Raw genomic sequence first — 15,496 nt, 5'->3', positions numbered from 1 at the left:
ACATGGCTTGGGCAAGAACTTAATAACTTAGGGAAACTAGGAGAGTTTTCTCTAGACATCCAAAAAGGTTATATGAGTTACATCTGAAAATTGTCACCCAGTGACGTTCCATCCAGTCTGCCTTACCTACAGTAAAGTACTTGGTCATGCATTGACACTGCCCTCAGGAATTTCTTGCAAATAAAAGCCATTGCATGTGACTCACTGTGCAGATTTTAACTAATGGATTTATTCAATGACAATATTTACTTGATAGCTCAAATTTAATTTATAGTTATCCACTGTTTCTGTGATTAAATTTTATGTGAATAATATAATTATAGGGAAAGGTTTCATGATCAATTTTAATTTATTCTTGATTCATAGAATACTATTCCAAATAAGTCTTATGAATTTATTTATCAACACTTATATATTCTGTGCAATTTCATTCTCTTTTATTTTAATCCATATCATAATTGTCATTGTGAATGGCTGCTTTTAGTACTGAAATCTGCATAATGCTTTAAGCTTGGTTTTTCTAAAGATGCCATATAAATGTCATACACATCAAATTCATCAGGGTATTTATAATCACAGCAGGATGTCAGATACGTACATCCAGATATCTTGAGGATATAAATACATTGACTCTGAAGCTGGCAAATTGGGTTCTCATCCAGTCTCTAAAAATCTCAATCCTGGTGTCCTGGGGTAAACTTTCTTCATTAGCAAAAACACTTGTTGGACTATATTACCTCAGGCATACTCCAAACACTAAAACATGATGGCTCTAAAAAGATACTATCCTTCTGGCATTTATATGACCACCATCTGACTTTCTACAAAGTATGTTTTCTGTATACTGAAATAATTTCACTGCTATTTTTGCAAATGTAGCTGTTTTGCATATAATTTAAGAATAATACCTAAATATCACCCTTAAAAAAAAACTTCAATTTAAGACAAAATTAAAGTAAGTATGTGATAATGTTATGTTCATATGTACCTTAAATCCAAAAGAGGGCCAACGTGAGTGTGAATTACACAGGAACTTATTAGGAAAACAGTGGCTCTTCAATAGAAATGATGGAATTGACTAAGGATGATAAGGTGGAGACTGTAACGGGTGGGATCATTCAAACACATGAGGCAGAGTATATTCTGGATTGGATACTGGAAACTGTTGAGAAGTAATTTTGGACAGATATGTTGTTGCTGATCTATCATAGTTAATGTAAGCAGAGGTTTAAAAAATGAGTAATCAATTCATCAGTATCTTGGATATTGGTTATATTTTGATTGAATTTATTGTGGTAATAGTACACTGACATATAGCAATTCTTTCTGTCAAAGATTTCCTTTCTTCATCCCTCTCCCCTGTCTTTCATTGTTTTCTTTCTATCTCTGTCTGTTTCTTTTTCTTCCAACTTCTACCTTCATTTCTTTCTTTCTGCTTCTCACTTCCTTCTATCCATCCTTCCTTAATCCTTTATTTTTTTCATTTTTTCCCTCTTTTTCATCTTTCTTCTTCCTGTCTTTCTTTATAATTTGCATTCTTTCTTTCCTTGTTTCCTTAGTAGAGCTCAAATTCATCCCCATTTTTGACATACAAAACCCATGAATTTCTAGAGGATATAAATTAATTTGCCTTTCATAACTTACCAGAAAATTAGTGGTACAATTGTTTCCATTTACCTTTTATGTTAATTCTTCAAACCACCATTCTTCATATCCTCCAGGAAGACCCACTACATTATGTGAGTCTATGGGGAAAGCTGAAATTTGGCTAATCCGAACATACTGGGATACTGAATATCCTCGCCCATATTTACCTAATTTTGAGTTTGTTGGAGGATTGCACTGCAAGCCTGCTAAGCCTTTGCCTAAGGTAAGTCTATTAAATTGGAAGATTTTATATACCCTATGACACCATACCTGATCCTTATTTTCTTTTAAAGTGCACTGCCTCCTTAGCAGATACTTGGGTTAGATAACTTTAGATTGCTGTTACAGTTCTATTTTGCAGGTCACAGGTGCTGTTACCTGTGTTGTTGGTCTTTACATTGAAATGTTAAGCAGAAGGTGTCCTTAAAAATGTCCTTGTGGCTATCATTCAGACAATGGATTGGCAATCCAGGAAGCTAGAACCACAGAAATCACTGGGAGACTAGCAATTATGACAGAGTTCTGCACAAGGGTATTCACCATGATAGGAAAGAGATAAATTGCTTTCAGAAGAACTTTGGGTTAATTCCACAGATTTGGTGGAAAATAGGTAGTGTTGAGGGTGAATGGGGCTTCCATGAGAACTCCTCAATTTCCCAACTCCTCAATTTTGGTCTTAGAATTTATTTGGATACTGGTGAATTTTCTACTCAGTGGAAAACTTCTTTGAGCTGAGGAGGATGAGTCCATTATGGACCTAATCACTGTGAGGTGACAATGCAATTTTCAGACAGAGCTTTCTAAAAATCATTTGGTTAGTACAAGGTCTCAAACTCAGCAGAGGACAGTAGAAATTCATTGAGTTTCATCAGCATCATGTAGAATGCATAGAAATGAGATACCCAAATATAGGATTGGCTCCTTATCAGAGTGATTTTTTTTGTAGTGAAAAAGAAAATTGTATACCATACACCAAAGTACAAATGTAGAGTGTCAAGAAGGTTGGAAGGTAACAGTGTTGAGAATCAAAGAGAGTAACAGCTAAGTATAAGAATACTGATTTAATTATCAATAGGTAGTAAGAATACAAAACCTATTTACTTGGGCTGTGGGAAAACAGCAAAACCTCTTTAGGAATGTATAAGGGTAGATGTTGCTTCCAGGAGACTTCTTTATTCCTTTTTTTGATCAGATGCATACTGATGTATGAAGTTTCATTTCAGGATTCTGAATATTCTTTTGTTACTAGTGAAATTATAGTTATAAATCAAGCTCTATTGAGAGCTGGCATTATAAGAGATAATGAACCACTATCCAACTACAGATAGAGAAAGATACATTATCCTGGCTCTCTAGATCATCTCTCATTACACACTATTGTTTGTCCTTCCACCTCCCCAGCCTCCCACCTCCATTTCCTCCTAATACAAACAAACACACCACATGAATCTCATGATTTCACAAAAACATATATAAGTTATGCAAGAGTGAGAAAAGTATTCCCTTTCCAACTCAATTTACCTATTAATATAGAAGTTTGAACAGTCTTATATGAATATTTATAAATTTAATGAATGATTTATCTCAATCAATGCATACACAAAAGAAAAATAACACTGGGAATACAGAAATGAAAATAAGGCTGGGATATAGAGAAATCAAGATTCAGAATTCAACTGGCACATATGTATTTTTTATACACATTTGTACACAAGCACATATACACACAAACACACACATGCAATTATTTGGAATAGATGAATCGAAATAGTAAAACATCAATTTCTGTGGCTTGAGAGATATTCCCCTATCATTAAGCAAGCTTAGAAATGGCATTCTACTTTCACTTCATATATTCCCTCTCCTTGGATAATTTTCATTTCTGTAAATTGAGAACATGGTAACTCCAGAGGTGCTACACACAGCTGCATAGGGAATGTATGACACATATTTAAAGGATAGTATTCACATAAATTATAAAGTGAATGGCTCCAAGACCAGATGCTGCAATGCCAAACTAGTACAAGTGTAATTGAGTGATGTCAAGGGAATTACACATCAGTTCTGGGGTAAGGCTCAAATTAAGGCATGAAGGCAGTGCTCCATGCAAGTGGGAGCTTTCTACAAGGGAAAAGAAGCACTGCTTCATAATATTTTCTGTGGTATAGCAGCATTAACAATATCATCAGATTTCAAAATAAATTATTACATGTTCCATTTCTAACAAATTTCTTCTTAACCTGATTAATCAGGAAAGTGTAAACACAAGAAAAATAATCCTGAAACTCTGTCTGAAAGGAAAGATGATAAATTTGGTAATAATTTATTGGATGAAAAATAGCTTGCTGAAAATTCCAGAAGCCCACTTCAGGACCCTTCCTTGGGCTTGCGTCTAAGTAATATTTGTACAAGTTTACAAACCATTCAGTGGTTAAATTTAAACCTGGGGAATAACAGTTTCCATTAATCAGGAAAAGAACTACCCCTTTATCATCTACTGTTTTTCTATAATGATCTGATTTAATTCCTTTCCTAGTAATCACTGATTATATATTTAAGCCATAGGTATCAGGATATATATCCTCCTAAAGAATCAGATGCTTCTACTTTTAATGGAGACTTTATAACAATCTTTTTTACACTTTACTTGAATCTTCAAGTTAAGAAATGTAGGGGAACTTTATTTTCTTTCCTTTGATGCTGTACCTTTGTAATAGAGATATTTTTTTCTCTGCAGCAAATGGAAGAATTTGTCCAGAGCTCAGGAGAAGATGGTATTGTGGTGTTTTCTACAGGAACAGTGATCAGAAACCTCACAGAAGAAATGGTCAATCTCATTGCCTCTGCCCTTGCCCAGATACCACAGAAGGTTAGTTCCCCCCTTACCTTGTTGGACAGTGTTTTTTTTTTTTCTTAAAAGGATCACCTCTTTTTCTATTTCCAATAACCAATTCATCCTTTCCTTCTAAGGCCTCAACAGAAGGAACATTTGCATCCGTATTTCTACCAGCAGTCTCTTCAAAACATTCTATCTTCTTCTATCAATTACATTCCACTTCTTCCAGCCTACCAATTACTCAACTCCAAAACCATTTCCACCTTTAGGTATTTGTAATAGCTGCACCCCACTTGCAGGTACCAAGAACTGTTTTAGTTTCCCAACTGTGAAAACAAACAACATGCAATGGCTTGACTTAGCAGCAGGAATTTATTGGCTCCTGGTTGTGAGACTAGAATTCCAAGTAAAGAAGTCACAAGTGATGCTTTCTCCCAGACTACTGGCATTCCGGGGATAGCTGTCCGTGACTGTTGATCCTTGGCCTTTCTATCACATGGCGATGCATATGGTAGCCTCTCCTAGTTTCTCTGGGTTCCACTGCCTTCTGACTTCTTGTGATTTTCTCTCTTTCCATCTTAAGTTCATTCTACTTATGCAGACTTTAGTAAAAGGATTAAGAACCATCCTGATTCAGTTTGGCCACATCATAAATGAAGTCCCCTTATCAAAAGGTACTATTTACAATGGGTTCACACCCACTGGAATGGGTTTCTCTGGGTGGCATAGCTCCAAGTCACCACAGGCTGCTACTGGAACAACTGGAAAGAGAGTGTGGTCACAAATGATCCCTTGAGATGAATGTAGGATCTCATTAGACAATTAGCATAACTACCAGAGCATTAAGTAAAAACTCATCAAATATTAAAATACTGAATTTAAGAACAGTTGATCATTTGTTTACTTGGCCTTGGAATTATTGGGGAAATATATTTTTGTAGTCATGTATTTTATATGCAATAGACATGAAAGTGTTAGGTCCCCGCTAACATTTCAGTATTAGAAAATAAGGCCTGGCCTGACTACTCACAAATGTTCTGAGGTATTTTAGCTTCAAGGTCTGGGAAAGGGAGAGCAGAAATGACTAAAAGTAGGGAGGAATTATGCTCAAGAGTATGCTCCACATCTCTAGGCATTCTTGGGACTCTATCAACATATAGTTGAGCTAGAAGTAGCAGTCTAGATTCATTTGGTCTTTCTGCATAGAGTTTTCTACAGTCAAAAACCATGTAAAATCTTAATACTATCTTCAAACAATACACATGTTTTTACTTATGATATTCAATTACTCTTAAATTGTCACTACATTTCTATATTTCAACACTTTGGATACTGCTATTCATGGAATATCTGAGGGCTCTTTCTTTTTCTATATTGAGTATGTTAAAACTTTGATTTTGTGTTTAAGTATTTTCAGTTAAATATTTAGGACATCTATTACCTTTCTTTACTATTTAATCTGAAATTAATCTTACAGACTTCCTGAAGAGTGGAAAACATGTAACAAAACGTTCATGTCCTAACAAGAATCTTCATTAAAAATGGAATGAAAGCAAACCTCTCCCCTCTCATTCTCTTTCTAATCTTTTTTTTCATTGTGAACTATAACATACATGTAATAGAAGTGATAACTTTCCAAGTGCAATTTTCAAAAATTTTTAAGACTATCTGGAACCCTGTCTGAGACTATAAAAGTTACACTCACTAAGTTATTCTTCAGAAAATTAAATCCTCCAAAGAACTCCTATGTCAAATCTTTTTTTAAATATTATGGAGGAAGGAAGGAAGGAAAGAAAGAATGAGAGAAGGAAGGAAAGAAGGAAGGAAGGGACAGGAAGAGGGAGGGGGAGGGAGGAATGATAAAAGGGAGGAATGAAAGAAAGATGAGAGGAAGGATGGAACTAAGAAAGGGAGAAAGAAAGGAAACCAATCATACAAATAAGGACACACCAAATATAAAGTAAATTATATGTGGAAAAATATTAAATTTTAAGTAGAGTTAGGATGTATTTAGGCAGTAGTTATATTGTCCACAATAAATTTTACCTTCCAACCCTGATTGTTCAAAATATTTATTTTCCAATTTTGCTCCTATAATCATTATCCAAAGCTCATAGATCATAATTCAAATTGATTTTGTGAAAACACAACAAAAATTGAAACATGAGAGTGAGTATGGCCCAGTGACTTAAATTTATATGGATATCCATGGTTTCTGCAAAAATTTTAACCCCATACTTTTGATTAAACAGGTACTAATTTTTTTATTCTTCACTTGAAATCTCACTATCAAAATCTTCTAAATCATAACTGTCAAAATAATAATACAATACCTAATAGATCATGAGTAATCCCTTAAATAAATAAGTGGTTTCAGACAATCCTATTATTTTCTTCACTGATTGCAAAGAAGCCACTCTTCTATCACCTGAAGTAGGATAACTATGATTATGTGATTTTTAAATGGTTCTAAAGGCTTAAAATGCCATCATCTTGGGGTTTTAGTTTTGAAATAAATTCATACCCTCCTGCAGGTTTTATGGAGATTCGAAGGAAAGAAACCAGCCACATTAGGAGCCAATACTCGACTCTATGACTGGATACCCCAGAATGATCTTCTTGGTAAGGATATGGGGAACAAAAGCTATAGAATTGCATGAAGGATAAATTGAGCAACTGTTTAAGAGCAAAGAAATTCCAGTCATATTTAATAATTGCAAAGTTTCACAGTTTATTTACTTTTTTAAAGCAGATATAGTACAATAATTCTCCAAGAATTCTATAGATACGTGCTTCCTATGATTGACTTAAGTGTATCTTCAGTTCAGACTTAATACACTTCAAGTTTCTGGCTCAATTCAGAGAGTATCAATCCAGCAAAACTTGCCTGCAAATGCAAAGGTGCTAGGTCATTCTTGCCTTGGCTGCAATTTTCTGTGCTAGCAATGTGCCATGTGCTTACCTTTAATAGAAAATGCTTCCTTCTTGAGTGATTAATTCAGCTGTTTTTTCCCTTTTCTCTGAAATTATGTTAACACATTGTAATGAAATTCTTCCCCACATCTCACCTCTCTCCCAAACTAGGTCATCCCAAAACAAAAGCTTTTGTCACTCATGGTGGAATGAATGGGATCTATGAAGCTATTTATCACGGGGTCCCTATGGTGGGAATCCCCTTCTTTGGTGATCAACCGGATAATATCCTGCACATGAAGGCCAAAGGAGCAGCTGTGGGCATGAACATGAACACAATGACAAGTGCAGATTTGCTCAGAGCCTTAAGAACAGTCATTAATGAACCTTTGTAAGTACAGCTGCTCTCTAAAGGGTCACCACTGATGTTTTAAACATCATCTTAGAAAATGTCCAATGTTAACATGGAAGGAAGATCTGAAGCCCCATCTCCTCCCTTCATCCCTTACCAGGACCACACTGGGCCCTGAAAATGCTCGAAATGCAGCCATGAACACCCTCCACACTGGGCCTGCCCTGTCAGGACTGCTGTCTGCTTTCAAAGTAAACAATAATTTCTGAGATGTACATGAAGAAGTCTGAGATGGTACAGGATCTGTAGCATCTCCACCCTCTCCTAGCCACAAGGACCTCAGACCCTGGGGATCAGGCACAGCAGGACCCCTGCCTCAGGCTTCACTTCTCTGGAGGCCTCTGTCCCAGTGCACCCCTTCTCACAGCCCAACACTGCAGATCTGTGCTCTATCCACAGAAACACTCTTCAGTGAGGGCTTACTCAGAAGCCTGATATGTTAACATATCTGTAATTCATACAGCCAGTTGTCCTATACATGGAGAGTTGGAGGCTCAAGTCCCCACCCCCCACCCCCCTCACGCCCCCCACACACACCCCCACCCCCAACTGGGCTATGACCAGCTCCTCAAGGAGGTTGCAGACCCCTCAGCCCTCACCTTCCTGACTCAGGTAGGGAGCATTGCCAAACCCTGGGGATGAGCTTTCAGCAGCAGGCAGAGAGATGTTGGCTCACCTGGCGCCTCACCTGCAGCCCCCAGGCCCTGCACTGAAGCCTGACCCCAAGGTAGACAGTCCTTAGTAGCTTGCAGTGACCTTTCCAAAGGCCCAGTGTGTGAGCTAAGCCCCACTTGGAAGGAAGGAACAAAGCAAAGGATTATTTTTAGTCGACTCTTTAAAAAAATGTAATTTTTGTACATGCTTTATTTTCAAATAACTACTGTAATATGACAAATATGAAAATCACTTTTGGATTTCATTTCCCAAACTAAGCAATTTACTGAAATTGAAATAAAAAATGGAGACCTCAGATATTCCATTAAAATATTTTTCAAAATGATTATATGATGTTATGGCTCATATAAATTCTAAGGTTTTTTCCAGAAAGATCTGTGTATTTTTGTAAACACAAATATGTTACATATATGTACCTTAATTTATACATTATAAATAATTCAGTAAGGAGAGGAACAGAGGAGATAATCTGCCTGATATTAACCATTCTGAAGTGATCATCATTAAAAGAATTTAAACCATTCATCACTATGCACATATTACAGGAGGAGAGATGTAGATGAATTAATAATTTTCTGAATATTTATTGGTTCTATATATTGAATAAGATTTCAAATGTTATATCATCTGATTTAAAATAAAATGAATTCAAATTACATGAAGTTTTATTGAATTTTAAGTAAATATCCTAAATCTTAATTTTCCTTGAATTTTAAATTTACTCATCATTTAAATCACTGCTATGAGAGTAATATAATTCACAATTTGTATTGCATATATGACAATTTTAATATGTTAATATGTTACATTTATTATCCTTACATTTGTTAAGTCTTTTTGGTATATTTGAAGTATTCAATACTCACTATCAGTGCTTCAATTAGAGATTCCTTATTCCAAAGTATTTTTGGATTGATTTCTTGTCTGACTATATTATATAGATTGTTTTTCCAATAAAGAGTCATGGATTTCAATTTTCTGTGATGATGTTTAGCAATGTATGTTTGTTCCCTTTATGTGAGAATGACCACTAAGTTAATATACTAGGGTCTCACTTTCTTTCCTTCAGAAATTTGTAAATATTATTCATAGACTTCTGACTTGAAATGTTCCTTTAGAATTTTGAGAACTGTCTAACTATTTTCTCTTCTTAGAGTCCTTTTTTTCAGATTGGAAAAAAGTATCTTTTCTAGTTCAGAAATTAATTGTGATATATCTTTATGAATCATCTCATGCATTTGCCCCCGGGATACGGTATGTCCTGAGAACACTGCAGATCCAAGATAATAAATAATTAAATTTTCCTCCTCATGAATTTCGTTTGTTATATATTAGAATAACATTTTGTCCCAAATTTTATTCTCTACTTCAGGGAAATCAGTTTTCATTTTCCTAATGTTGAAGTATTTTGCTTTGTACTCCTATATTATTCTCTCTGCAATTATTTTAATCAATTTTGGTCTTCTTAATTCATGATCATTCTGTTATATATTCTCTAAAAATTGGTAAATTGACATTTTTTTGCTTGAGCATTGCATGTTCTTTCTAATTTCTCTATTAATTTGTAAAGTGTTATGTTTTAACAATTTTTTTTATAAATCTCCAATACCCTTTATCATCTCCTGTTGCTTTGTCATCTGGTATTGGAGCTCTTATACTTTAATGTCACATTATTATAATACTTCAAATGCCCTCTTCTTTGAGTTTTATATTATGCCTGACTGCACTCGTAATCTTTCATATTTTTGTTTTCAAGATTAATGTGTACCTGATTTTGTGGTTTCAGGTCATCACTTTCATCTTGGTTTAAAAGCATTTGATCTGATATTCTATGGGTGCATTATATTTACACTGGTATTCTATTATCTCAGATTCAATTATGTTTTCTTCAGAGCCCAAACTTGAAGTGTGGATAAAATATTTCATTCACTTTTCTGAGCTGAAATTCAGGGTGTAGAGGAGAAGATGATCTCAGTTGGAATTTGTGCAGCTTTTTAAAGAGAAGTTGGCTTCTTGAAGCCATCTGTTAATGTCCTTTTACAAGGGTTTATTAGATTAAGAAGCCAGTGAATTAATTTCCAATAGAGAAGACAATGCTTGACTTGGATCAATCATTAAGAATCAGTCACAGGTGTTCATTTTCCATCACATCCATATTTCAGTCAACAAACTCATACTAATATATTCATCTAAGAGTTGTAATTTTCAGGAAATTATAGAAATCTAATTCAGGAGTATGGTAGGGAGTTAGGATATATAGCATGTCTTACTATGATTTTTGGATTTTCATAAATGTTGTAGCTGATTTCTAATGTATCAGTCTATTACCATTCTCTCAGTTGATAGCTGTTGAAAATGTTCAATTTATTAAATATCATAGCAGGTTGTTGTGTGATTTTTTTTTTCCACATCATTATAATAAATGCTTCTTAAAATGCTTTGAATGTGAATAATATTGAAGCAAACAGTGCTAATTCATTTGGACTAATAGATTTTTCCAAGAAAATACCTTTATGTAAAGCCTAAACCAAAAACATTATCCCTCAAATTATTGGTGAACACAAGAGTGTGGGATAGTGTTTACGTGTGCGTGTGTGTGTGTGTGTCCCTGTGTTTATGGTCCATTCTTTCACTCCATAAATGTATTAAGAAACACAAAACATTGCATTGAATATATGATATTTATATCAATGATTAAGGTATTATACAATATCAGTTTAAGACAGTGTTTAGTAAAAGAGAATAAGCAGTTTTAATATGAGCATGAGCCTTGATTATCTTACTGCAGTAGCAGAAGGGCATACTCTAATGTTACTTGGTTTCACATATATCATTTTTTCAATCAAGTATTGTATATACAATTGTGAATCTCTATTGTAAATACAAAACTTTGAAAAAAAATCTAATTTCAAGTGATAGGCTTTCATCATCACTATAGTTTATAATAAATGTATTATGCTGACTCATGTAGAATACCATTTGACCCTACCTATGGTTCAATCCATTTGTGAGAGTATGACAATTCTTTCTCACTACACACTCAAAAGAAACACAAAATTAATTAGTCACTGATGCTGGACCTAGAATACCATGTTCATTCATGAATGAGAACTACATTCCCTCCACCCCAGGCCCAAGAATATCCTACCCGGAACTGGATACCTCATCTTGAATGGCCCCTGTTCTCTAATATTCACGTCTTTAGGCTGGAACTTTTACCTCCAATGCAAAGCAAAGGCAAACCTCCAGTTTCTGGGTCAGGCACCAGGAAACTTCAAGAGAAAAATATCTTGCCTTTCAAATACAGAGACCTTTGTCCTGTGTTCTGAAGAAACAATTGGAGAGGTTAACTGCATGACTATTGCTGCTGCAATTCCCAATTTTGTTAGAGGCCTTCATTCTAAGAAGATGTTTACCTTTAAAATTCAAAGTCCATGTATATGGACATGCAACCACTTAAATCAGTCTTATGTACATTCTATCTTGGTACTATTAAAAGAGACACTGTCCTTTGCATCAGAAACACACAAGTGAGTGCAAAGCAGGAAGTATCACAGTGTCATGATCTTGGACATTGAGAAAATGACTCAGTAATGTTGACCACCAGTTTCCTGTGTCAGCCCTCCTCAACTAGTGAGAAATTAGAAGATGCACTTATGAACTTTCAATGGACCTGTTCCCAACATCTCGGTTATTAACCATCTTGTGTTTGGAATAGTCCTGGAGACTACAGTTCATACAGTGTTACTATTTTATCCTGGAAAAACTATTGTATATTTTCACAACTGCTTATTCCACTTTTTCTCTCTCCTCAAACACACACATTCTGCTAAGAAAATACTTCTCCCTCACCTTCCGTTTATACCTGTTAAAAAGTTATATAACCAGGAAAGTACATGCACAGCAAGAATTAATGTTTTCCTCAACAATTCTATGGGCCTGGTCTTGTATAACTTTGATGACATACATCTCATACACATATGTAATGAGAAAAGACCCTCATTTCTCTGTGTGTATTTGCCTTGCAGTTATAAAGAGAATGCTGTGAGGTTATCAAGGATCCACCATGATCAGCCGATGAAGCCTCTGGACCGAGCGGTCTTCTGGATCGAGTTTGTTATGCGACACAAAGGAGCCAAGCACCTCAGGCCAGCCGCCCACGACCTCACCTGGTTCCAGTACCACTCTCTGGATGTCATTGGGTTCCTGCTGGCCTGTGTGGCAGTTGCTATATTCTTGGTCACAAAAGGTTGTTTGTTTTTTTGTCAAAAATGTAGTAAAGCAGGAACGAAGAAAAAGAGGGAATAGATACTTTCAAATTTGTCAAATGCCTAAGTGGGACAATCTTGTTTATTCTAGTCACAACAAGCTTAATTAGAACATCTCACCTCCTTCTTTTCCAATTTCCCATTCTACTTCCCTAGTCTAGTGGCAAGACCAAGAGTTTGACTCTCTTTAAGTAGTGATTGTGCCTCAGTATTTCTTCATCTTTCCCAGGAGACCTTACCTTCTTCCTCCCACTTTCTTGACACAGGGACACTAATAATTCTACTGTGTTCTATTCATAAAATCAATATCTTCATTTTTTAACCTTAAGTGATATGCTGACTAGCAATATGCTGTCTCCTGGTGAGCACATATGTGAGCGGAATTCAATGGATGCAGGGAACACAGAATGGTAAAATTCACAAGTTCTCTTACACCACACAAATCAGGGACACATCATAGAAGCTTAGTTTGTTATGAGGAAATTAATGATGTTTTCAGTAAAAACAATCCTTCTCCTTTCCACATGTTTCTGATATTAGAGCATAAGTTGATATTCACTCTGATCAGTCATTGCAATAGGAAAGATTCACAATATTTCTATACAGCTTATCCAGAATATCATGGCCTAAATTTCTGCCTTTAGACAAAAAATATTCTCATGTGCAATGGCCAGTTCTTGGCACAGCTTTCAAACAATAGAGAGAATCAACAAATTGTTACCTTTTTTCAAGGACAGAATATCATCAGCATTTTAAATGTGAACATATCATTTTGGGAGAAAAATGTTATAAAAACATTAAAGTAATTTATTAATTTTATGAATTTTTTTACCAAAAGTACATCTGAAAAACTTGGAATTAATTTTTGACTCATTAAACTTAAAAATCAGTAATATTCCTAATATCTTATTACTATATATAATCAAAGGTATAATTTAGTGTAAGAAAAGGAAGAAATGTTTACACTGAAAATATGATCATTGTATTGTTTTCCAGTCCATATCTTCTACAAAGGGAAACTCTTCAAATTATTCTCATTTTGCTAAGGATATAAGAGATTGGGTGACCTGCTTGACTGAGAATATGGTACATTAAATATTATAAATGTAAAGCTCTAAGCTAAGGCAAAAATTTATATTTTAGTCAATTTTAATTAATTTATCATATCTATTAAAGTTTGCAATTCTTACTCTTACTTTCATATAATCCTAATGAGGTACCTACTTAAAGATTTAATTTCAGGAATTTGTAAAGTGTTAAGAAGACAAATTGCCTCTAAATGGTGAAAGTTTTGAAATTCTTATACATTCATGGGGTATATTTGGAACTTACTACAATTATAAAAATAACTCTATGATGGGAAATGTATTTCTTCCTGATTGTGTATGTGACTAAAAGTGCAAATCAATTCTGTAACTCTTTCTGAATGCTGAAAATACATTTATTAAATTAAATATTGAGTGATCCCTATTGATATTGGATTTGAATTAATTTTTTGTGCTTTGAATTAATTGTGTATATTTTGTGAAAGGTGTTTATCTTTGTTTTAATCTCTGTATGTTCCCTGCGGTTAGAAGGCAGCAATAAACTAAGATTCACTGAGACCTGCATACTGTCAGCCTTCTTCTGTGGTTTCTGAGACTGGCCACCTATTGCACACAGATAAATGTCACACAAGAGGTACCCCTCTCCTTTCCCCTCAATGTCCACTGTATTTTGAAATCAACTAGAATCAGATTCATCTTGGCCTTGTGGTATGTACTGTTCATGCCACATTATTAACACTGTACCACAGAAGATAGTTAAGGGCTCTTTTTTGCTATATATTAAATTTTAGGTATCTACTTGAATTCTAAGCAGTAATACCATGCCTAGAACTGAGAGGAACATTCTGTTCTATGAATATAAGACTGGATCCCAACAATATAGAAGTCAGTATGTTATTCCTTAGCACTGGGTGAGATCATATGGCTGGAGAATAGAGGAAGGTCTACAGACCCCTTATTGACATGGCAGGAGACACATTACCAAGATAATTCAACCAAAGAGAGTTTAGGATGTGGCAACGTCCAGAAAAGTTGGTAATAGCAGTGGGAATAAACAAGGGATGATATGTTGCCAGAAGAACAAACTCTATCAACCCTAGTGCAAAATGGACAAAAAGAATAAAGAACAATCTTAGAGCCCAAGGAGAACTTTAAATATGCGAGCTTTACACAGCAAGTGACGGGCATGGGGGACAAAGGCACTGCCAGTGAAATACAGTGAAAGCAGAGAGGGAACAGGTAATATATTGCACAATCTCTCTTTTCTTGTTCTCTGATGATTTCAGGTCTCTCCTTTGGCTTTAGCTCTCCAGAAGCCTAGTGATAAAAATCCTGGGAGACACAATATGAATTGTTCTGTCCCTGGGGCATAAACCAGGATAGAAAAAGGCTGTGAATGTACTTCTCTTCATAGTCATTCATACAATTGTAAAGATACTCATCCCTAACAAAACAAATACCAAGTTACATAAGTCACAGGACATTTGCACATTCCTGACATTCTCAGTCCCTAGAGGTGGTCAGAAATCTGAGTTGATAAGTTATTCTCTCTGTTAATATTCCACTTGCCCCTTATCCTCTAGCATCAACTCCACTGTTCAGAATTCTCTAACTGCTGGAATGACACAATTAAATTTACTCACAATCTGTATCATGATATGGACCTTTGTTATACTGTCCTGATTTTTTACTGTTGGTC

The 15,496-nt window shown here is 35.1% G+C and overlaps 1 protein-coding gene across 1 annotated transcript in view; it reads left to right on the top strand.

Moving 5' to 3' along the window:
* LOC119529475 (UDP-glucuronosyltransferase 2A3-like) overlaps positions 1 to 14,346 on the top strand; it is a 42,887-nt gene extending 28,541 nt beyond the window's left edge. Inside the window, exons 2-6 of the mRNA XM_037829920.1 lie at positions 1,722 to 1,870; positions 4,385 to 4,516; positions 7,018 to 7,105; positions 7,568 to 7,787; positions 12,512 to 14,346. Of these exons, the coding sequence (XP_037685848.1) occupies positions 1,722 to 1,870; positions 4,385 to 4,516; positions 7,018 to 7,105; positions 7,568 to 7,787; positions 12,512 to 12,791 (869 nt within the window). The 3' untranslated portion in view covers positions 12,792 to 14,346. The remainder of the gene's footprint in view (positions 1 to 1,721; positions 1,871 to 4,384; positions 4,517 to 7,017; positions 7,106 to 7,567; positions 7,788 to 12,511) is intronic.
* Positions 14,347 to 15,496: the final 1,150 nt, after the last annotated feature.

This window comes from Choloepus didactylus, chromosome 3 (genome assembly GCF_015220235.1).
Source record: "Choloepus didactylus isolate mChoDid1 chromosome 3, mChoDid1.pri, whole genome shotgun sequence".
Lineage (NCBI taxonomy): Eukaryota > Metazoa > Chordata > Mammalia > Pilosa > Megalonychidae > Choloepus > Choloepus didactylus.
Note: the sequence above shows the minus strand (reverse complement) of the source record. Positions and strands in the feature narration are given on the sequence as shown.